This window comes from Penicillium macrosclerotiorum (assembly GCF_028827735.1).
Source record: "Penicillium macrosclerotiorum strain IBT 26536 chromosome Unknown utg000006l_segment0_segment0, whole genome shotgun sequence".
Lineage (NCBI taxonomy): Eukaryota > Fungi > Ascomycota > Eurotiomycetes > Eurotiales > Aspergillaceae > Penicillium > Penicillium macrosclerotiorum.
In genome coordinates this window covers 1,928,311-1,950,949 of record NW_026643085.1, presented here as the reverse complement: position 1 = coordinate 1,950,949, position 22,639 = coordinate 1,928,311, and the positions used below count along the sequence as shown (strand labels likewise).

The 22,639-nt window shown below is 51.7% G+C and overlaps 4 protein-coding genes across 4 annotated transcripts; 3 read left to right on the top strand and 1 right to left on the bottom strand.

Annotated features, from left to right (window-relative positions):
• Positions 1 to 1,180: 1,180 nt before the first annotated feature.
• Positions 1,181 to 4,243, top strand: N7462_005982 (uncharacterized protein; the record flags this gene model as incomplete). Its single annotated transcript, XM_057077700.1, has 3 exons — positions 1,181 to 1,427; positions 1,499 to 2,211; positions 2,291 to 4,243. Coding segments are annotated over 3 exons (2,913 nt in total), but the record flags the coding sequence as incomplete, so codon positions are not given.
• Positions 4,244 to 5,366: 1,123 nt separating this feature from the next.
• N7462_005981 (putative importin beta-2 subunit) lies at positions 5,367 to 8,435 on the top strand (the record flags this gene model as incomplete). Its single annotated transcript, XM_057077699.1, has 3 exons — positions 5,367 to 5,468; positions 5,642 to 8,275; positions 8,334 to 8,435. The coding sequence occupies 3 exons, from the start codon at positions 5,367 to 5,369 to the stop codon at positions 8,433 to 8,435; spliced, it is 2,838 nt and encodes a 945-aa protein (XP_056933279.1).
• Positions 8,436 to 10,683: 2,248 nt separating this feature from the next.
• On the bottom strand, positions 10,684 to 11,318 carry N7462_005980 (CVNH domain-containing protein; the record flags this gene model as incomplete). The annotated part of the gene is made up of 2 exons (XM_057077698.1): positions 10,684 to 10,970; positions 11,186 to 11,318. The coding sequence occupies 2 exons, from the start codon at positions 11,316 to 11,318 to the stop codon at positions 10,684 to 10,686; spliced, it is 420 nt and encodes a 139-aa protein (XP_056933278.1).
• Positions 11,319 to 18,921: 7,603 nt separating this feature from the next.
• N7462_005979 (putative C6 transcription factor RosA-like) lies at positions 18,922 to 20,868 on the top strand (the record flags this gene model as incomplete). The annotated part of the gene is made up of 4 exons (XM_057077697.1): positions 18,922 to 19,031; positions 19,126 to 19,428; positions 19,499 to 19,741; positions 19,800 to 20,868. 4 exons carry the CDS (start codon positions 18,922 to 18,924, stop codon positions 20,866 to 20,868), a joined length of 1,725 nt encoding a protein of 574 aa, XP_056933277.1.
• Positions 20,869 to 22,639: the final 1,771 nt, after the last annotated feature.

Genomic DNA, 22,639 nt, shown 5'->3' with positions numbered 1-22,639 from the left:
ATTGCCCGGACCGGACGCTATTTATGACATTTTGAATGTTCCAACCAAACAGCGGCCTCGATCCCGGCAATAATAGCTGACCAAGGCGTGACATGTCGTTCAACACTGCTATCGATCCCATTGAGGTATTGGTCTACCAGAAGACGAATCAATCAGGCAGTATCATAGAAATATTCCCAATTACCAACCGGCCAGTCTTACAGAATTCAACATCATCCTGGAAGATTTCATATGTCAGTCAAATCAAGTGCCAACCTAAGTTCCAGTGTTCTTTGACTACATGAATGTGCTAAGTGTCGGATTCTACAATTTTTTTTCGGACCGATAGGCTACTAATCAGAGAGTCAAAAAGAGCTGAGGATATTCAACGGCATCGGTAGCCGTGCACACAAGCATAAGTCATGTTTCATTCATGCAAGCATTCCTTGCAATGACAGTGTTCGCCCAGGCTGACCCTCGGATCAAACCAGGCAAGATAGCTTACGGGCAATTAGACCTAGTCCACATACAATACTTCGATGACATCCGTGGAAATCAAGAACCTCGGAAATTTTCTTGACGTAGAACATGCTACTTTGCGACGCTGGGCCTTCCGGGGGATGAGACCAGCCCCTTGGCAGGGACTGCTAAATACCAAGTTTGTCAATAGTCACGCTAGAAGGAATGGCACCAAGGCACATATAAATCCATCTAATGGTGCTATGCCCGAAGAATGTCTATCGCTATGGCCTGGCTTATGGATTGAGTCCAGTTTAGGCTCATCGCTTAGCATCGTGCGTGTTTAAGACCTCGGGTGGGATCGCAATTTCGCTAGATCATTGTGAAGGACGTGGAGGGACATGCAATCAGAGCTATTATATTTATTGCAGATATGACACCGGATCTTGATGATTTTGCCAATACATATTGCCCTATAACATGGGAGTGTGGTTCCCGAACCGATATAGTTCGAGTATTGGGCACTGACTGTGATCACGATTTCGATGTGGGGCGGGGATTGACCCGATGATGTAGTCGCTGGTCAGCTGTTGTGGAAAGCTTTGCATCCGACAAGCAACGACAGCACTGGGGGAGTCGAGGTAGTCGGAAAGTTCTTGGGCCGTGTTTTGACTCATAGCAAAGGAGAAGAAGAAAAAAACGGCCTGGGTCTTAGGTTTCCCGGCCTTCTTTGCACCCGCAGTCCCAACACCAAGGTACAACCATACCCGCGATGCCGGCCTTGCTGCGAAAATTGGCTATCGTCGCGGCAGTCGACGGGCTGATTCTGCACGCACACAGCGCCAACGGGCCTCGTCATAGTCCCGGAAGCAACAATGAGGCTTCGTCAATTCGGATCGACTATAAGACGAACAAGATCACCGCGCTGCCCGCTGCAGACGCGGAGTCGCTAGAGGGGCGGGATGTGCTGGAGACATACGGCTTAGTCGGTAAGTGATGAAATGGGGCTAGACACAGGGCTGTTGCGCAACAGACGAATCCTGACTGTCTTACTGGATAGGTCTCTTATCTGTCGCGTCTTTCTCGTTCCTTGTCTCCATTACGCAGCGCCAGCAAGTCGCCCAGATCCAAGACCACCCGATCTACGCGGTGGCCAATATTGCTATCATCCCCATCTCCTCGCAGGCCGATGCCGCCCATGCGATCACGCAGGCCCGTAAAGAGGTCTCCCAGGGCGAGCCCGAACTCGACTCGCCCGATGAAGAAGAGGTACCAGGCACTACCACCGAAGCCGTGGAGGCGGAGATTCAGAGTGCGCCAGTCTCGCCGGTCCGCGAGCCGCTCCATGCGCGAGGCCCTAGTGTCAGCAGTATCGCTGAGGACGTGATTGGGAAGCGGATGCGCTTCGGGCGATTCGCGACGAATTGGCTTTCTCGCAAGAACTTGGGGTTACCGCGGCCCGGCGCGCTGGAACAAGAGCTTCCGGAGTCTCCATTTGACGATTCACCACGGTTATCGGTTGATACTCTGGATATCTCGGATAAGGCGACAGAGGCTTCTGTGCCGGAGGAAGTCCAGGCTGCGCAGGCTGATACTAATCGCCCTCGCTCCGACCAGGCGGCGGAGCTATTGCCGAAGTTGTTGCGGTATACCAAACTCTTGTTTGCGTCGCATAATTTCTTCTTTGCATACGATTATGATATTACGCGATCATTCAATACCCAGGAAGCGCGAAATGGACATCTGCCTCTCCACAAAGTTGTGGACCCATTGGTATGCTCTAATCATGCACTTGCTGGCAAATGAACAGTATTCAGATATCTGTTTACGGCCATTACTAATTTGATTCTAGTATTTTTGGAATAATCATCTCATGACAGCATTCATTGAGAGCGGAGCTCATGGTTTTGTATTACCCTTGTTACAGGGCTTTGTTGGCCAACGGGAGTTCATCGTGGCTGCTCCCGAACAGAAGAAATCCAACGATTCTTCTGTGGAGCAGCAAGTTGAAGGCCGCATTCTTGGGGAAACTCAGGAGGTTGAGGGTGTCGAGACAAAGGTTCCCAAGCATAACTTCCTTTTGACACTCATCTCGCGGCGCTCGGTCAATCGGCCTGGGGTTCGCTATCTGCGTCGCGGCGTGGATGATGAAGGAAATACTGCCAACACTGTCGAAACAGAACAGATTCTCTCAACTCCGGAATGGGATTCCTCGCATAATGTCTACTCATATCTGCAGGTCCGAGGATCCATTCCTCTGTATTTCTCGCAAACCCCCTACTCCTTCAAGCCTTTGCCGATCCTGCACCATTCCGCCGAGACGAACCAGCTCGCTTTTGGGAGACATTTCCGAGAACTGAGCCGGCGATATGGCAAAATTCAGGCTGTCTCCTTGATTGACAAGCATGCCGGGGAATTGAAACTGGGCGAACAATACGAGAGATACACTGGTGCCTTCAACGAGACTGGTGGTATCGATGGCGTGCCTCTACGCTTGGAGTGGTTTGATTTCCACAGTGAATGTCGCGGCATGAAATTTGAGAACGTATCCCGCTTAGTTGATCGCGTCACGGATACTTTGGATGAGTTCGGGTATACCACGATCAAAGATGGTACCTCGTTGCATCAACAAACAGGTATTGTGCGGACGAACTGTATGGACTGTCTCGACCGGACAGGGGTCGCACAGTGCGCGTTTGGGCAGTGGGCGCTAGAACGTCAACTACAAAATGAGGGGATCAGCATCGATCTCGGGGGCGATTCTTCAACGCAATGGTTCAATACTCTCTGGGCTGATAATGGCGATGCTATCTCTAAGCAATACTCGTCTACTGCTGCGCTTAAGGGAGACTATACTCGCACTCGCAAGCGAGACTACCGCGGCGCTCTCAATGACCTCGGGCTTACTCTCTCGCGGTATTATAACAACATCGTCAACGACTTCTTTTCACAGGCCTGCATTGACTATCTCCTCGGCAATGTCTCGACCCAGGTTTTCGACGAATTTGCCCTCGAGCTTCAAACCACCGACCCCGGCATCTCGGTCCAGAAGATTCGACAGAATGCCATTGACACGAGCTGCAAAATCGTCATCAGCAGCCCCTCTGAAGAATTTCTCGGCGGCTGGACCATGCTCACGCCACGGCAACCAAACACGCTCCGTACCCTCCCCTTCGAAGAGTCGGTGCTGCTGTTAACTGATGCAGCTGTGTATAGCTGCCGCTTTGATTGGGAAACCGACAAAGTGCTCTCCTTTGAGCGCATCGATCTCCGCTCCATCTCCCGCATTCACTATGGCACATACATCACCTCCATCATGACGGACAGTCAAGCCAATGAGGGCAGCAACGTGGGTTTGGTGATCGTCTACCGTGACGGCGACGCGAACGCCCTCCGAGTTAATACGCGCTCGCTGCAAACCAACGTGCGTCCTGCGGCGCTGGAGGCGACAACCAGCTCCAACGGTGAATGGGATCTGGTATCTTGGCTGCGCGGCACTAAACGTGCAACAACGCGGTTTGTCGCGTTCAAATCCATGCCGCTTTCAAATGCAATCTCCAGTCCACGACTCGGACCTGGCGCTGGGGCCGGGCTTGCGGCGGGCAGTGGGAACGTGCGCGAGCTCGACCGAGTGCGATCGATCTGTCAGGATATTGAACGTGCACTTCTGGCCGGAGATGGACAAAATATCGACGCGGCGTCTGTGGTGGAGCAATCGGATATTATCTCACTAGCAGATGCGAAGAAGCGGACAGGCATTTTGGAGTATCTAGTATACGATATCAAGAAGATGGTCTGGGCTTGATGGATGGCCAGGCCTCAACCATGGGGATGTCTTTAGCCTGGCTCGGCCTGGTATACCTTGCACATACTACGCATAAGTATCGCAGCACAACACACATAATCGACTTGCAACATTGATTCTTTCCTTTGCCATCTTCTCTTATTCCCGATCCGCAGAGTTACTTCATGAAAGATTGCTTTCCTACCTTGGCTTCTTAGCGCCGGCTGTCTTTGCCAACAGTCAGGCTATTAGTCACTCTCATATAGCAGCACCTATACATAGCCGCCTATCATATCCCACGTGACTCCTGATGGAGCTGTCCAACTATTATTATCTCCTGAACCACATAGGGCCGCAGTGTTCTTAACGTTTACCTAGTGCGGGGAGCGGGAACAATAGTCGACGCACGTACCGTAACCCTGATTCTTTTTGGTAACCTTAAAAATGTGCGAGGTTACTCTTCTAGCATCAGTAGATGAAATAATCCTCCAGTCGGGCTCTCCCAGATGTCAAGGTCATGTTTCGAAGTTCCGATAATAGGCCCCATTTATGGGAGGCCGAGGATTCTGCAGGACTATATATATACAGCCTGGGGCATCTGTTGCCTCCCTTACCCACAAGCTCCAGATTCTGGACATAGCTCTGGCTTGTGCCCCTCTATGTACTCTCTTCTTCTCTTGTTTCCACCGCAAAGGCCGATCTCTTCTGCTCTCTATGCACTGGCCTTAATTGCTTCTTGAATCTATAGATTGTTCTTTTGCGCCTGCGCCTCTGGCAGATTGTTGGTAGTTGACCGCCTTTGAAACCGCCTGTTGTTCTGCCGGTCCAACGCCTGACTTCAAAAAAAAAGGAAAAAAAGGAACCAGCAAACCTCCCGTCAAAGGCAGAGAAGCCCCGATCGACTGGATTTTGTTTTCATCCCCTCTACTTCACCGGCTTCAACCATTTATTCCAACCTCGGATTCCTCCTCTCAGTGTTGGGTTTTCATACGCCGACACTCCAGGACCGAACGGCTTTGTGCCTCTCCGCCAAATTCGAAGGGGGAAGGTCCCGTTCCCACATTCTTGGCGGGGCTCCCTGTGTGCCACACGCACTTTTGCTGCTCCCACGGTCGCAGCTAGTCGACTTTAGCATTGCTTCAAGATGGATTGGACTCCCACGGACGAGGGATTGAGCCAGCTGGCTTGCTACCTGAGAGACTCTCTCAATGGCACGCAGCCCGACCTCCGAAGACATGCCGAACAGGTACGTTGATCCTCGCTTTTGAGATCGTTCTCGCTTTGGGTGTTTCCGCTGCACTTCTCCCCCCCCTCCTCCCCTCGAAAAGGGAACCTCACCCCCTCTGCTCCATGCACCTCGGCTTAGAAGAATAAATAAATTCATAATGGCTGACCGGCGCCTGGCTGAATGGGAATTAGATGCTGAGTCAAGCGACTGCAAATCCGGACTATGCCAACTACATTACATACCTATTCGCCGCATCGCAGGTCCCTGCCGCGGTCGCCCAGGCTGGCATTGATCCGACTACTTACAATGTCGTGCGGTTCTCTGCCGCCATGAACCTGAAGATCAAACTTGTCATGGCCTACAACACCCTTTCCCCGGCCAGCATTAACTACATTCGCTCTTCCGCCCTGGTCGCCCTGCGGGATGCGGACCGCCAGGTCCAAAGGGGTGCCGGCACTATCATCACGGAACTGGTGCAAAAAGGTGGAATCTTGGCCTGGCCCGATGTGTTACCGGAGTTGTTGTCCCTTGTGGGCAATGCGACCGGTGATGTCTCGATTCCAACCCAGGAAGCCGCCATGGCTGCTCTGTTCAAGGTCTGTGAGGATAACCGCCGCACTCTGGACCGAGATTACAACGGACAGCGCCCACTCGATGTGATCATCCCGAAATTGCTCGAGTTTACCACCCGTGAGAGCCCTCGGGTTCGCGCGCTCGCTATCAACAGCATTCATATCTTCCTTCCGCAGCAACCCCAGGCCTTGATGGGCTCCCTCGACGTGTTCCTGTCGCAACTGTTTAACCTGTCGGGTGATTCCGACACCGAGGTTCGCAAGATGGTCTGCCAGTCCTTCTCACAGCTCGTCGAGTTTGCACCGGAGAAGCTTATCCCTCACATGGAGGGGCTGGTTAACTACATCATAATACAGCAGCAGAACCTGGAGGACCCGGAGCTTGCGCTTGATGCCGCCGAGTTTTGGATCGTTGCTGGGGAGCAGGATCTTTTGCAGCAACCGCTTGCTCCTTACATGTCGAAAATCATCCCTGTTTTACTACGCAATATGATCTATGATGAGGACGATGTTATTCGCTTGATGGGTGAAGTGGATGATGCGGATGCCGAGGACCGCGCCGAGGATCTGAAGCCTCAGTTCGCCAAGACTAAGGGTGCGCGCCTAGATTTGTCGAAACCGGGCGACCAAGCTGCCAATGGCCAGAAGCAGCAGCAGCAGGCTGAGCAGGAGGAGGGCGAAGATGATCTCAGCGAGGGTGAGATTGAAGATTCGGAGTTTGGTGATGACCCTGAGGGCGAGTGGACCCTTAGGAAGTGCTCTGCTGCCGCACTAGATGTTTTCTCGAGTGTGTACCACGACCCCATTTTTGAGGTCATTCTGCCCTATTTGAAGGAAACTCTTCGCCATGAACAGTGGCCCAACCGTGAAGCCGCCGTCCTTACCCTGGGCGCCGTTGCAGATGGCTGTATGAATGCAGTCACTCCCCATCTTCCTGAGCTGGTACCCTACCTTATCTCGCTACTCAATGACCCCCAGCCCGTGGTTCGACAAATTACCTGCTGGTGCTTGGGACGGTACTCGGAGTGGGCGTCACACCTGCGTGAGCTTAACCAGAGACAGCAATTTTTCGAGCCAATGATGGAGGGTATCCTCCACCGGATGCTAGACAACAACAAAAAGGTGCAAGAAGCCGCTGCGTCAGCGTTTGCCAGCTTGGAGGAGAAGTCGGATGACAACCTGATTCCGTACTGCGAGCCTATCCTTCGTCAATTTGTTCAGTGCTTCGGAAAATACAAAGACCGCAACATGTACATCCTCTACGACTGTATCCAGACGCTAGCTGAGTGCGTCATGACAGAACTGGCCAAACCGCACCTTGTGAACATCCTGATGCCTGCTTTGATCGATCGATACAATCAGGTCAACGACCAGTCCCGAGAGCTTTTCCCCCTCCTTGAGTGCCTTGGGTATGTTGCAGCCGCCTATGGAGACGCCTTTGCGCCCTTCGCTGCTCCCCTGTTCCAGCGCTGCACCAAGATCATCTATCAGAATCTCGAGGAGTTTGTCGCGTCACAAAACAACGAAGCCATCGAGGAGCCCGACAAGGATTTCCTGGTCACCAGTCTGGACCTTCTTAGTGCAATTATTCAGGCCATTGACCCGCAAAAGAGTGGCGAGCTAGTTGCCAACTCACAGCCTGGATTCTTCGACCTGCTCTGTTACTGCATGCAGGACCCCAACTATGAAGTTCGCCAGTCCTCCTATGCTTTGCTGGGAGACTGCGCAATCAGCATTTTCCCTCAATTGGAGTCCTTCATCCCCAACATCATGCCAACTCTGATTAAGCAGCTCAATCTGGACAGCATTCGGGACGATGACCGCCACACCGCATTCAGCGTGTTGAACAATGCCTGCTGGTCTTGCGGTGAGATCGCCGTGAATGAGAAAGCACCCCTTTCTCCCTATATAGAAAAGCTATACGAGGGGCTCCTGTCCATTGTCAACAACGAGGAGATTATTGATTCGGTCAACGAAAATGCAGCCATGGCTCTGGGCCGACTTGGTCTCTGTTGCGCGGACTCGATGGCGCCGCACCTCGGCGAGTACGCGAAGCCCTTCCTTACGTCAATGGAAAAGATCGACTTCACGCGTGAGAAGGCATCCGCTTTCCTGGGGTTCAACAATGTGGTTATGAAGAATCCCCATGCCATGGAGGCTAGCCTCGTGGACTTTTTCAACTCTATCTCCTCATTTCCGGCCAAGACGCTATCACAGGACGAATACCGGGACATCAAGAATTCATTCCAGCAGGTTTGTGTCTCCACCTCTTTTTACCTTGTCCTTTTACTTTTTCTAATGCATTGAACAGGTCCTGCAAGGCTACAAAAACATGATACCCAACTTCGACTCCTTCCTCTCCCAACTTTCACCTCAGGTGGCCCAGAAGTTGCGTTCAGCCTACCAGCTCTAAACCACATGCATCGCTCTTGAACTTTCCCCGATTTCACCTTGCACCGACCTCCCATCCTCCCCTTATTTCCCCTTGAATGATAGAATTGATGTGCAATGACATGACGTCTCCATGAATGACGACGCAACCCAGTACACACCATGCATTCATCCCATTCTTAAATATCCTCACGGGACGCCAAATCCTTCCCTTTGGCTTGTGGGTAAGAGCGAAGCCATTTCTCGCGGCTTGACGCTCATACCACCGTCTTTCTGGATCTAGCGTTTTGATTAGCTCTCATTCTATCTTCTTCTCTATGCTTTCATTATGCTCTCTCTCTCCATTATGGGATTGCTTTATCTCTCTCTCACTTGACCTAGAAAAAGGTGGACTTCGCAGGGGCCCGGTTCAAAAGTATGGGCATTAGGTCATGATTAATGCGAGATGTAGGCTTTTCACCCCTGGGCGTTTTTCTTATCTGCTTTTACATCCTTTGCGTGCTTGTTTCTTTCTCTGCATATTCTTATCACTCTTCGCAGCGGTATATGGGAGGCGGGGGGAGCAAAAGCTGGAGGGCCTCAAAAGATGTGATCTGACTGTTCATCTACCTTATATTTGATGATTGCCATGAGCATGACTCTGATTTTATGACGCTTGCAGTCCGTTTCTCCCGCCTTTTCTCCCCTTGTATCTGCATTTCTTTTGCATGTCGATGTCAACCGGGGCCGGTTCCTATCTGCTATTTTGATTCCAGCGTTGCGTTGTGTTTTCCTTAGATAGATAGATTAGATACCTAGGTAGATACTCTCATGAACGCCTTCATGATCCGTATACTTCCCTCGTCGGTCACTTCACCGTGCCCCGAAAGTTAGACTTACCATCCTCCTGCCTTTGTTAGAATAGTGCCGTTCTCCGTTTATGCTCTGCTGTCTTTCCCCTCGGTTGCAACGTCAATAAACCTGGATATTTTTGGATCATGACGATCGGCCCATCGCTCACTCGACCACCAAGCGACGATACCTCAACCCATCCCCTCGAGCACCCTCTCACCAGTGCGAGCGCAAGCATTCGTCCCTGGGGGGCCCACTCGACACCTCACGGACGGGATCTTCGTTTCGCTTATTTGACGCCCTGCGAGCCTGAGCTTAACTGACGCCCCCGACGATTGGCTGCCCAGAATACTTCCGGGACTACCAAGACGCGAGCCTTTCCTTTTCGCGCTTCTTTCCACGAAATTAGACTGCGCTGTTGTCCTGCTGGAGGTCCTTGAGTCTTGGCCCTTGCCTAGGCATGATGAGGCGATGACCTGGGCCCTGCGCTTATCCTAATTCATCTCATCCACCTCCCCTCGCCAACTGTAGAATCTCCGTCTCAGCCGCCTATCGCACGGGCACCGGTGTAATCCGCGTGCCCCCAGTCAGACCGTCAGACCGCTTCGCCCAGGGTTCTGCCGAGGTCCAACGATGAGGATCGGGCACAGACACGATCGCTCGCCATCCTGGCCTGGCGCGAGCTCGTTTTCGCGGAATGCTGCTCCTTTCCCTCCGCTTCTTCATTGCTCGCAATCCACACTCGCCCTAAAATGGCATGCAGACTGGGGCTATTCGGGGCACCCTGCCGGATATCCTCCTGACCCACTCTCGTTTCCTCTCGGGCCCGTGCTATACCCCAACAGGCCGCATCCCACGAGCTGACCGGCGCTCTTCAGTCGACTGGGGCACCGGGCGACGGTCAGAATCATATTCAGAGGGGGCGTACCGACGTTTCATTCTCAGCCTCACCTGCAGTGTTGATGCAATGTGCCCTAGGCTGACAGGAAGAAACTTGGATACTAATCGAACTTTACTACTTTACAGAGAACGGAGTTCGGAGTCTCTCGATTCACACCCGCCTTGGCTGCCGCCTCATATCAGGCGCTCATTGGTACTTGAACTTGAACTTGAACTGGTCAAGATTGGATCATTCTACCCTTCCGAAATTACGGAATTTCTATCCCCGAAGATTACCCTCATTACGCCGAAGCGAGAGGTGACCGACCCTGTCGAGTTACCAGATTAGGATACTGTAGGAGTTCCCCGAACATCTGTCGAGCCAGACCAGATAAGGTCATTTTCTTCAAGAATCCATCTCCTCTCATACTGTCATTTTATTTTGGAAACGGCTGTCACTGCGTATTTCCCATCAACTAGCCAACCCCGAAGCACCCCCCTCACTTCCAAGAGAGCTCCTCCCTTTACTTCCATCCTCGTTACCGTAGCTCCCTCCCCTTCTAGAAACAATCCATGAACCGCAGATGCCCATCCTCATTCTTGATACAATCCGCCAAGTTCACGCAATCTTCGTGATGCGCCCCGTCGCCGTCGCCCAATTGTGCATGCAGAATCGGTTGCGACGGTTGGCCCTCCATCTCGAGGTGGACGTCCGACGCCGCGTCAGAGAAGTTCTCCGCGCTCCAGGCGAATTTCCCTATGAGAGGCCCTGTGTTAATAATTTCTTGCTGCGGATGCTTTTCTAGTGTTTGCAAGGGGTGGGGCGAGAGGGAGGTGGCAACCGCGACTGGGACTGGAAGTATAAGATCTCGGACCCGCGGAGAAGCGTAGAGACCGCGCAGTCACCAACCATCACCATCTCCCACATGAAAACCAGTGTAATATATGCAGGGTCTAGCCACCACGAGGCAGACAGCTGAAAGCCATGAACGCGAAGCAAAAAAGCAAAACGCAAACCTGCAGGAAAAAGACGAAAGGCAAATTCCAATTGCAGCAGCTTACCCTTCTTGGTGCCAAGGAACTCATTCAAGTCCAGTTCGGAATATATAGCTTCTCCGGAGGGCCGGCGACAGTATGCGCAGAGGACATGTCCATTCTTGAGATGGATGTCCATGGATGACTTGTGGAAGCCCATCTTGCATGTGCAAAAGAGAGGACGCAGGTGGGAAGAAAAAGGTCGGGTTCTTTTTTTCGAGGTGGAGGCTTAGTCGGTTGTGTATGCTTCGTAGTCTTGGTATACAATCCCGATTGCAGCAAGCCGCCGCCTTTTCTCCTTTTTTCTGTAATGTTCTCGTGGCGGTTACAGCCCTGTTATTCAGGGGGCAATGCAGTCTTCAGAAGCAAGCGCTCCCTATCAGATATGGAATCGTGAATTCAAAAGTAATTTAAAGCAGGAACGGATGAACGTGATAAGGAAATATCACGTTGAAAATATCCCGGTACCAGCAGAACGGGAACACTAGGGTCGGTCTGGGCGTATCGATCCTAATGCTGCATCCAAGAGCATGGGTGAAAAGACAAGAGAAGAAAAAATTAAATGGTAGAAGCGCAATAGGAAAGAATAGAATTCAAAAAAGGGAAATAAAAGAAATAGATACATAGACAAGCTAAGGAAATCATTCCCAGTGTGTGAGTCCTGGATGACATCGGTATGAGGCTGCATGAGAGGCGGTGGCTCTGCCATCATGCTGGCCTCATGATGATGAGAGACCGGGGCCTTTGCCCTTGCCCTACCACCCGCGACCCATCTCCTTCATCTCAAAAGTCGATCTTAGACAGCCAGCATTTTTGAAACCTAGCACCGCCCAGCATGTTCTGCCTGGGGGTGAAGGCACGAAGGTCATCATGACTTCATGTACAGGGAGATGGGGCCCCCCAAGGCTCCGGCGGAAACGGTAGAATAAAACTACAGGACGGTTCGATTTTGAACTGGCTAGGGTTTTCTTTTTTTGTCTTTTATTTTTTCTCAGCCTCAGCTCTTGAAAGTGTGTCTATCGGTCAGAAGGGGCTATAAGGTGGTGCTGAAGGTTGGGCAACAGGGGGAGAAAAAGCCCTCGCTTCAGGACCCCCAGCCGCTTCCATCGTGGCCCCAGTGGATGATAGGGTGCAGAGGTGGCTTGGACAAGAAGGTTGACGCTAACGACTTTATTTAACTCGCGACATCTTTTCGGAGACTGGCGACGGGGCACGGGGTCGATCGGGAGAATATACTTTGACGGGATGCTATTCCTAGATGTCAACCGTCCTAGTGCAGGCGAACTAACGGGACTCCAAGAGTTAAGCTGATTTAGGCCACTTTCTTCAAGGAAAACACGGTCTCGTTCGCTGCGTTGCTGGGTAGACGGAATACATGTAGAGATATTCTCCCATCCAGCCATTCCGGCAGCCTGGAAGATCAATCAATATATAGATCTACTACAATGTACACATACTACATAGCCATCTCACCGACGTTGGTCGAGCGGTATGGCGATGGAAACCGACGATACTCTGGAGGTACACCGAGTTAGCCTCAGGCCTCATGTCCGTTGATCGACGGACCATATCCATCTAGGATGATGAGTCGAACCTCTGTCCCGCTCCTGTCGGTGCCTCATCGTCTAGACCCGGGGCATTGGTCGAGCCAATGGTGCTGGATGGGCTCGAGAGGATCGACCAAAGAGAAAATAAAAAAGAAAAGAGAAATAGCATAGTCTAACGCTAGCACATCACACTAATACTAACCAGGCGAGAAGAGAACTCCCTCTCCCCAACTTGTCAACTCCACGGAGAAGGAGAAAACACATGGATCTGGAGTCATCGGTCATAACTAGTGCCCCACGCGTCCAGGATAACACCATCTTGGCATCTTGGCATCTTGGCACTTTAAAGTTGCCTAGCGTAGGTCGCCGCCCATGGGCCGTGCTTTTTCTTGATGCGGACAAAAATACTTAGCATCCACGATGTCATGATTGCTGGTGGAGAGGGGGGGACCTCGAAAAGGATTCGAAACAATGGTTCATGGTTTTAAATTTGGTTCTGATTGATCTGTTTGCTCACCGGCCTGATCTGATGGACAGGACCCTGTGTTATGCGCGTTTGGGTCCGGGGTATCGCGTGTAACCCCGGGGAAGCGGGCGTTGATGTGCCTTGTATCTATTTCCGTCGCGACAGGACGGGAACCGCGACAGAAGTCCGCCCGACGCCCTGCAGTAGGACTGGATGTTGCTGTATCGACACCTCGGTCTGCCTGCCAATTGGATGGAGTGATTTCGAGACTCTGCAAGCAGAGTCCTCGAGTCCGCAGAAGGGGGGGGGTTCCAGTTAGTGCAAGAAGTGGAAACCGACGGCCATTCATTCGTCCGAGGATATTGGGCGAGCGCGAGTGCGGGATGAGGTGTCCCAGAGGGGGAGGACCCAGCGCGAAATGTTCCCTCGTTGAGCGGACGTAAGGAGAAAAGCACCGAAAGAAGAGATACGTTGGGAGCAGGGGAGGGAGCAAGTTTCCAGAGTGGATTAGAGAGCTCCGATCACGGACGATCCGGGAAATCTCCGCTTTCATAGCTTGTTCGAAGCTCAGGGTTGGGGGATAGGAGACCCATGTCCATTGCTGTCTAGTGGTGTCCATCCATGTCCCATCCATGTCCCATCTATGCCCCCCATCCCGCTCCTCGGGCGTGTGACGAGGCTAAAGCGGGTTGGGAGGAATAAAGTTGGCATGGCAGGACGGGACTTTGGCCCCCAAACGCTGCCAAAGTCCTTGCATTCCGCGCTAGCCCCGTTTGGCGCTATGTTGCGAGAAGCGAGACGCGACTATCCCCAAAGGAGGACGGGTTCCACGCTAAAGAAAAAGAAAAGACGATCTGGAGAAGAGCTTTGATTGGGTGGTTAGCATAAGCAACCAATGTGTGTGTGTGTGTGACGGGGGCAAGGTCGTCTCTCAGATCTAGTTTGATTCTAGTCGGTATCGTAGTGTTGAAGAAAATTAAGAAAATTCAGAAAATTAAGAAGTCCCATGACGGCGTATTGTCAAGTGTCGAGCTTCAAAATTGCAATTTGCCCCTCGCAGCTGGTCGATGATTGATGGTCGATGGTCGATGGTCTGTTGAGACTGTAGATTCAAGATCGACTCCCGAAACGTCCCCCGAGCAAGTCCGGGCGCACCGCCCACGGGTTTTCCAGCGGGATTTTCCGCCCTAAGGCCCGGAAGGGAAGGTAGCGTATTCGGCAGTGGGTGAAACTAACCTCATACAAGTTTGGGATTTAGAATTTAGGAATTTAGGAATTTAGGATTGAGGATTGAGGATTGAGCATTATCATTACCCACTACCTGCCACCGAATAAGGCAACTAGCTAGTCAGCGAGTCGGGTTTGCTTAGTGAGTCGTAGGTGAGGTGGGGTAGTTCTTGCGAGGCATCAAGTATAGAGTATAGAGCGTGGAGTTACTATAGCTTCATATCTCCATTGCCGCTAGAAACTTGCCCTCACCATGAGATATAATTACAGTTCAAGACAATGTAATGACTCCTTTGTTCCTTTTTTCTTTTCTTTTTCTTTTTCTTTTTCTTCCCCCCCCCAATCGTGGCTGCCCCAGTGTCTCCGTCCTTCGAAAGGGGTGTGGCACGCTGTGAGACTTTGAGGATCGCCAGGCTACAAAAAATGCTGCGGACGATCGTGGAGCCACGTGTGATGGCAGGGATTCTGCGTGAAGAGCATTCTACGGACTGGCCGGGGTCGTACAGAGAGTCCCGACAGGAAATCGGGGGACAGAAATGCAGGCAAGAACTAAGCGTGAGATCGAGGTACGACGGTTACAGAGACCGCAGGTTCGAACGCTCGAAGGCTCTAGGAAGCAAGGAGGGTATTTTTTGGGTTCCCCCCTTTTTGCAGAGACCACAGGGTAAAGACAACAGTGTCAAGGTGGCTGAGTGCGGTCCTGTTGTGTGATCTGACTGGTGGGCCGCGGGTGTCAGGATACACCGACATCTGACTGCAGGGATACCTGTTTCATCCCCCAGAAAACGTGGTAGTCAGGATTCCAACTGGCGGTCACTGCAGCTGCAGCGTGACCCTATCTGTAGGCATCCCTGATACCGGAAACCATGCTGGACTCGGGGAGACCAGGGAAGTATCCCAGCAGGCAGGCATACAAGTATAGAGGAGGAAGTGGTGCCAAGAGGGTAGTCGGCAGAGGAGAATCATAAACCAATAGGTCGATATCTCAGGACTTCTGAAATGAATAAAGCAGTAGGTAAGACTATGACCGTATTTATGTCTAGAATGATATACAGGACAAAATTTGAGATCTCCGTCGAAGGAGACTTCTTCGTAGACCATTAAAATAGTCTCTAGTACTTGCACCTCCTCATCGACCAACGCGAACACCGGGCACTAAAGCTATCTACGAGCCGGGAAAACACACTCCTACGACACCAATGTCAATTTCATTTGTGGTATTATCTACATCTCGTCCTCTTAACTTGATCCTCTTGTTCATCTCGCTCTCATGTGGCCTAACGTGGCGTAGCGTGGCCTAACGTGGCCTAACGTGGGTCAAACGTGACCGAACGTGTGACCCTGCAGGTCTCTCGCTCTTCCCCGGTCTCGACTTCATGGACCTCACCTCATCTGCCTTGTCGTCCAATCCCTGCCCTTTTTCCTCTTCGAGTTCCCGACTTCGCCCTATCCTCCCCCTTTCTGCTCTCTCTCACGGCTGCCCCCTCCCCCCTAGTTTCCCTGTCCACGGTGGTCCTAGTTCCTTTCTGTTCCAGCCTACTGGTAAGCTTCAAGGGAAATGGGTTTCCGCCCCCCGGGCCTGCTCCCCCGTCCGATCGGGGGTAGCAGAGAATGACGAGGACAGTGGGACGAACCCGAGCGACTGGGACATTCTTTTCCACCCGCTTACCGCAATGCTGCAGAATCGTCATCATGCCATTTCTTGTTGACTTTTACACCCCCCCCCCCCTATCCCCGTCTCTTCCAGCTGGCAAGGGGGAGGGGGTGGGGGAGGACTTGTCAGGAATCTGAGAACCCTTGACCAGGAATATGGAGGCAATGCTGCAATAACCCGAAACGCTGCGTCTTCGGTTGTCATTACCGAGTTCAGTTCAGCGCAATCTCACGTTCGCACGGGTAGAAACGGCGCCCGCCTGTCAGGCGAACCAGAGTCCATGAAAACCAGCCGCTCTTAAGCCCCTCCCCCCACCTCCCTTTCCTAGTGGATACCCTCACTAGACCAACTGGGGTTGGACCAGGATAGAGAACTGGGACCACCAGGCCCACGCCCGTCAAGGATGCGTCTGGGATAGCGTCGATGATTGACTGCCCCTTTACCCAACCGGGTATACGGTGCTGGCTTGGCTCTTGACGGTTTTCGATCCACAATCCAGGGTCCTCAGATCGCAGAGCCTTGCTAGGCAAAACATGGTCGATCGATGGGACATTCTCGGTGCATACCACCTCCAATCAAACTGGGATCGTCGTTGCTTTTTTGCTTTTATTACCCTTTGCGGATTTCTTCCTTTTTTTCCATTTTAATTCTGCGAAAGGAACAGCAACAGAGAGGAGCTTCTGCTTTGTCGCGCTTCATTTGAGCCCTTTACCACTCTCTCTTTTCTGCTATTCAGGGCGGCCCCTGCATCGACTCGGTTGAGGCGCCAGGACACTCTCCTCTCATGGAGTTCCCAAGATCGAGGCCATGGCCGCGAAATAAGGACTCACCCCCCCCCCCCCCCCCTCCAAAAAAAAAAAAAAAAGGCCAACAGAAACGTCTACCCAAGAAAGAAAAAGCAAGCGGAAACATCAGCGACCCGTTTAGGCTTTTGTGCCACCCGATTTCCTTTGCCCAATACCCCTTTCCTGTTCCCCTGGTCTGACCATTTGACCCAACCACCCTCATCCACGTCCACTCTAATGCGTCACGCAAATAATACTGTGTGGTGGAAGCCCAGCAACCTAGCCCACCTGTTCCGGCCGTAGAACTATCCGTGACCCTCTTGGGCTATCCAAGCTATCCAGATGCAGTTGCCGTCGGCTTGGCTGTCCCAGGAAATCATTCACTCCACTCATCTCCAACCTCCATCCTCTGACCGTGGCCCATGAACCAACCCACCTTCCCCAGAGAAGGAAGTTGTTGGATGGATTATGGAGGGTTCCCACGGGAAGACGCCTCCAGGTGAGATCTGGGATCGAACCCAGGACATTCCTTGGGCCCCGCGCGGGTGATGGTCATGCTCGCCTATCCCAGCCGTTTCTCCCTACGAATGTTGGGACTTCGCACTGCTCACACCCAACCAGAGGCTCGCCCGAAAACGAGAGCTCACATGCCGCCCAGTGGAACCCTGCAGCACGCAGTATCCAATGTCTCCAGTTTATCCAGTCCATCCAGTCCATCGGCCCCGACAGGCGCAACTCAAAACCCAACTCCCCCTGGTTCGGGCCTAAACCTTTGGAGGCAGCTGTATATGCCCCCTCAAATTAGAGTCCGTGGTACGCCCTCGCGCTTTTTTTGTGGCCCGTGGGCCCCCCAAAACGACGCCATGTGGTCCTCTTGCGGCCTGCTGGCCTGGTTCCCGTCCTTTGCCTCACATCGCCCCGCGAGCTGAGAGGGTCATCCTAGACGCCCCTGCAGAGGCTCAAAATCTCGATCGTCACTGGGGACAAAAATGAAAAAAATAAAAAATAAAATAAAGAAAAAGCGAAAGCCAAATTTCTCACCAAAATACCATCCTCGGCGAGGTGTGGCCCTGCTATCATTCTAAAACAATATTTATTATTATTCTTATTTCGTCTGGCCATATAATATTCGGATTTTTAAACCGAAAACCCCGAATTACCATGGAAAATGAGAAAATCGGATGATCCCCCCCCCCTTGGAATTAATCTTATTCTTAATCTTCTGAGTTGTGGCAGCCATCTGGACTACGCGGACCCTTCTTATGCCTCTGATTATCCTCCGTCCGATCCATCGACTCTAGCAGATCGGTCTTTTTACCCAGGTGGACGGACAGGAGAAGCGCGGTGATCAACGGCTCCCGATTCCTCTGACACCCTCCCAACTTGCCCCTACTTAACTTGTCTCGACTCTTCTCCCTCAACTTTCTTTCCCCGGACTTCCTACTATTGCTGTTGAACGCTGTTGAGAACTGCTGGTGCCGCGGAGTGATATCGATCCCCGTGGACTGCACCCCCACCACCATAACCATTGCTGACTGCGACTCGAACCGCATTTCCATAATTCCTACGATCATCACTATCCCGTTGATCTGCCCCCTTTGGACTTGGACGAACCCGAGGACCCTGTTCTTTTTTTATCGATCCTCGTTCTTCGCATTTGGGGCTCTGGGCTTCTCCAAACCCGCCGACTCGTATTTCCCACGTGCGGGACCCCCATTCTCGTACATCATTTGCCCATTTCCTACATTAACGGTACCTCGACATTCCTCACCTTTGCCCCCAAGTTATTTTTGGACTATCAACTTCTTGACCTCTACACTTGTCGACTGCTTGACTCCTTGACTTCATTTCCTTCCTGACTATTTGACCCCTTCTCAATCCTCTCCCAACTCAGAGCACAATATCACACTTTCTTCTACCACCCCACCTCGTTGCAGATCTTCCGTTGGCATATCCAGGCTCTCCACGTTGCCTTTCTCCCTGACAGAGACCATCGTCCTGCCTCCCTTCCTCTCACATCCTGATCCTCACCTCTCTTCACTTACCCTTTCCTACTTTCCCCTCACCATCCATACAGAGTCACCATGGCCGGCCCCGGTGGTGGTCCCCCGCGCAAGAGCCATACCAAGTCGAGGAATGGGTGTAAGACCTGCAAGCGCAGACACATCCGCTGTGATGAGACATTTCCACAATGGTATGCTATTTTCACCATGTCCCTACATCCCAGTATCCAGTATACTCTCCCCTCTCCAGAAGCTGCAGACTCTAACCGCAGACTCTTCTTCTAGCCGCAATTGCACTAAGCACAACTGCCGCTGTGACTACCAAGATATGGCCGCTCCGCAAGGTAGCCCGCCTGCCTCTCGGCGTGGCCCCGATCTACTGATGTCTCCGGACATAGAGATAGAGATTGAGAATTGGCATCGATCGGGCATCACTCCATATCCGGAGCTAGTAGGGTGTCCTCCAACAAGCTGGTCAGGCTTGTCGCGTTCCGATCTACGCCTCATTCATCACATTGTCGGTCTCTCAATTGACCTCCATCGGCGTGGTCTGAGTAACTGCACAATTTGGGCACAGATGCTACCCAGGTAAGAATGTTGTTAAGCAGTTCATAGGCGAGTCGAGAAAACGTGCCATAGTGCTGACTGTGAATGCTAGTAGTTTTCTAGGCCTTGCTTTATCAAATGACTTTGTGATGAGCGCAATTCTTGCGCTCTCTGCCTTCCACCTGGCATTCCTTACACGGGATCAGGAAACTAAACAGCTGGCGCTACATCACAAAGCCACTGCTTTCAAAGGCCTCCGGACCGCATTAGGTTACGCAATTGCAACGCCCTCTAAAATTAACTCGGAAGCCATCCTTGCAGCTTCGATCTTACTCTCCTGGCAAGCAACCGAGTAGTAAGTACCTCCGACCAGCGATATGATAACTATATCCACTAACTAAATTGCCATTCAGCCCAAGTTGGGTTTCGTTGCAACAAGGGATTTCCACTGTTCTTGAGACCATGTATCCCATTTGGAAGCAGGAGTCTGAGATTGCCCAGTTTGTCGAAAACCAGCGCGCCCAGAGCGCATCTGATTATTCGATGTCGTTTGACGAGGATCTCAGCCAGCTGGATCAAACAATGCATGCACTTCAGGTGGCGCAAAAGCGCGTGTCACATAACGGAGAGCACTTCCAGCGCCTGGGCGAGCTCATTGATTTTGTGCAACAATTTCGAACAGACTTTCCTACCCTGACCTCAGAGCAGGCCTTTGATCGCATCCAGATATTGCGCCAATGGCTTTTCTGGCTGCCACCATCGCTTCTCCGTAACGGTGAACCCGAGTTGAACGCTCTCGCAGTTCTCGCACAGTTCTTTGCTGTCGGCATGACCCTAGACCGCTTCTATCCTGATATGGGCGGTGCCTACCTAGGCGCTTTATCAATTGGTCCTATCGAGGAGATGTACCGTATCCTGGCCGCACATAACGCCACGGATCCTTTCAGTGCCGAGTTACGACTTGCTATCAGTCTGATGGATTTACCACGCCATGCTGTCTCGCAATATCGTAACCGTCTCGCATGGTCGCCCAGGCCTTCAATCGAACACTACTCGCCCGGTTCCGCCAGCCCCTACCACGCACTTCACGACTACTCTCTCCCCCCATCCTCTTCGCCTGCCTCTGCCTCTCCCTCCTACGCCGCCTACACACCACCGCTCCAGTCACCACCAGCTGTGACAGTCGCCGGATCACCCTTCACACTCACCGATAGCTACGTCACGGCCGCGCCTTCTCATACTCTCTACCCTCCATCTCCACAACTACTCGACTCCCACGAAACACAATTGGGCCTGTCTGATCTCAACCAGGCTGGCTCTATCCCTCATACATCTGCTTTCACACCTCCTTATGGCAGCGATGTCCTCTGTGCCGATCTCCCACGTGCAGATAGCGCACTTGGATTGAATATGGAGGTATATCCGCCACCACATACGTTTGAGCTGTCTGGCTTGGTCGTCCCCGAGACCTGCTGGACATGATAAAGATCAGTCTCTGGCTGGAAAAAAAAAGAGAAACAGGAAAACAGGACCATCTCTTCTGGTTTCCACTGAAATTACGAAGTCAATGAGTCTAATCGATTCTATATTTTTTATTTGAGATTCAGGAAACTCCCACCTCATCATTTTCATCCTCATATCCCGCTGGGCTCTGTTTCTATACTGATGTCTCTCTCATTTCTTTCTTTCTTTTCATGTTTCTTTTGAATCTTCTGATCTCAAGCATGAGCGTTGGTACGGCCTGAGTTGTGCAACCCAGAAGGTAATGACTCTAAGTGATATATACCCCGGACCGAAAATAGGGCTTTCCCCGGTCCCAATTTTTTTTTTTTCGTTGGCATGATTGCGGGCGATCTGTATGGTTATGTTTGTACCTTTTTGGGAGTTTTCTTGCATATGTCTGTTTGATTTTTATTGTCTTGGTTTGCCTTGAGAAATTTGTGTCCCTAAGAGGAATTTAGAACTTTGGAACTTTGGAGTTTGGAATCATGGCCTGCAAATTTATCTGGGAATGAAACTTTCAATCTTCTTGACCTCTCTGTCTTTGAATAATCCATTCAGTAGCTCGGCTCGATTCTATGGATTGACGGAACCTAGGACCCCCCAAAGAAAGTCTGACTTCATTTCCACTTCGACTTACTTGCGATGTGGCTGCACTACCAGCCCCATCTTTTCATCCTCTCGAGAATCACTCTAAACATAGAAACTAAGAAGGATCTCTAGTTGATTTCCCTCGCTCCTCGCCTGCTGCATTCTACTGACCACCCCAACCACCCATACCAAGACCACTACCTGCTCAAAGCGGACCCGATCGCCAGGAACGATGCTATTCCTGTACTCCAAGAATAGACAGCGCGCGAGGGTGGAAAGGCCCATGACTGTGACCCGCACAAGTCCATCAAGAATAAACTATACCGTTCTCCACCACCCCCTTTGGCCACGATTCACCAACCAGCACCGCCAACTATGCATCATCACCAGAAAGTTAGAGCCTTTCCCCTTACTCCATCTTCAGCTTTTCACTCCAGCCCTTCAGCCCAACCTAAAGAGGGTACGACCCACAAGGCCCTACCGGGCCCATCTCGTATTCGGCAGATCGAACATGCACCCCAGCGGCCCCCTCTATTGTCGCATGGCACGCAGGGATAAGAGTGGCACAATGTATCCCATGCTGACGGTACGTCGGCGTCACCGAGTACGGACGCCTTCCCAATTCCATCTAAGATGCCCATTCCCGAATCGATGGACTCGTTTCAGAGTGGTCACACAGGGGCGGGGGACCTGCTCATGCGACTGTTACAGGTGGAGGCCATGCAGTATCAAGTATGTGCGTGCTTCTCCACCACCAGAGCCGAACCGCAACCCTTCTTTTAGCGTGGCCAAGGCGGGTGTTTGGTTGGTTGGAAGTCGGGGATCGGCAGTGGGAGAGGGCTAGCGAAGAATGAGAGTGAAAGTGATCGGCCCGCCTCGTGTTTTCTCTTCTATATTTGGCACAAGTGCCTATTTAGTTCAATGGATCATATTAGATCATTCCGGGTAATAACTCCTGGCTTGGCACCAGAGGAGCACATTGTATACCTATCGGGGATGACTTAAACAACAGTACTTCGTATCAAGTAATATATCTCATGAACTAATGACCAGTGAGTTCTACACCTTGGACACTAGGCTAAGTGATAATTTACAGCTTTATATCTCAAAGACAATGGAGTGAGGCTTGCAGTAGCGTAGCATTCTTGAAGGGAAATCAAAG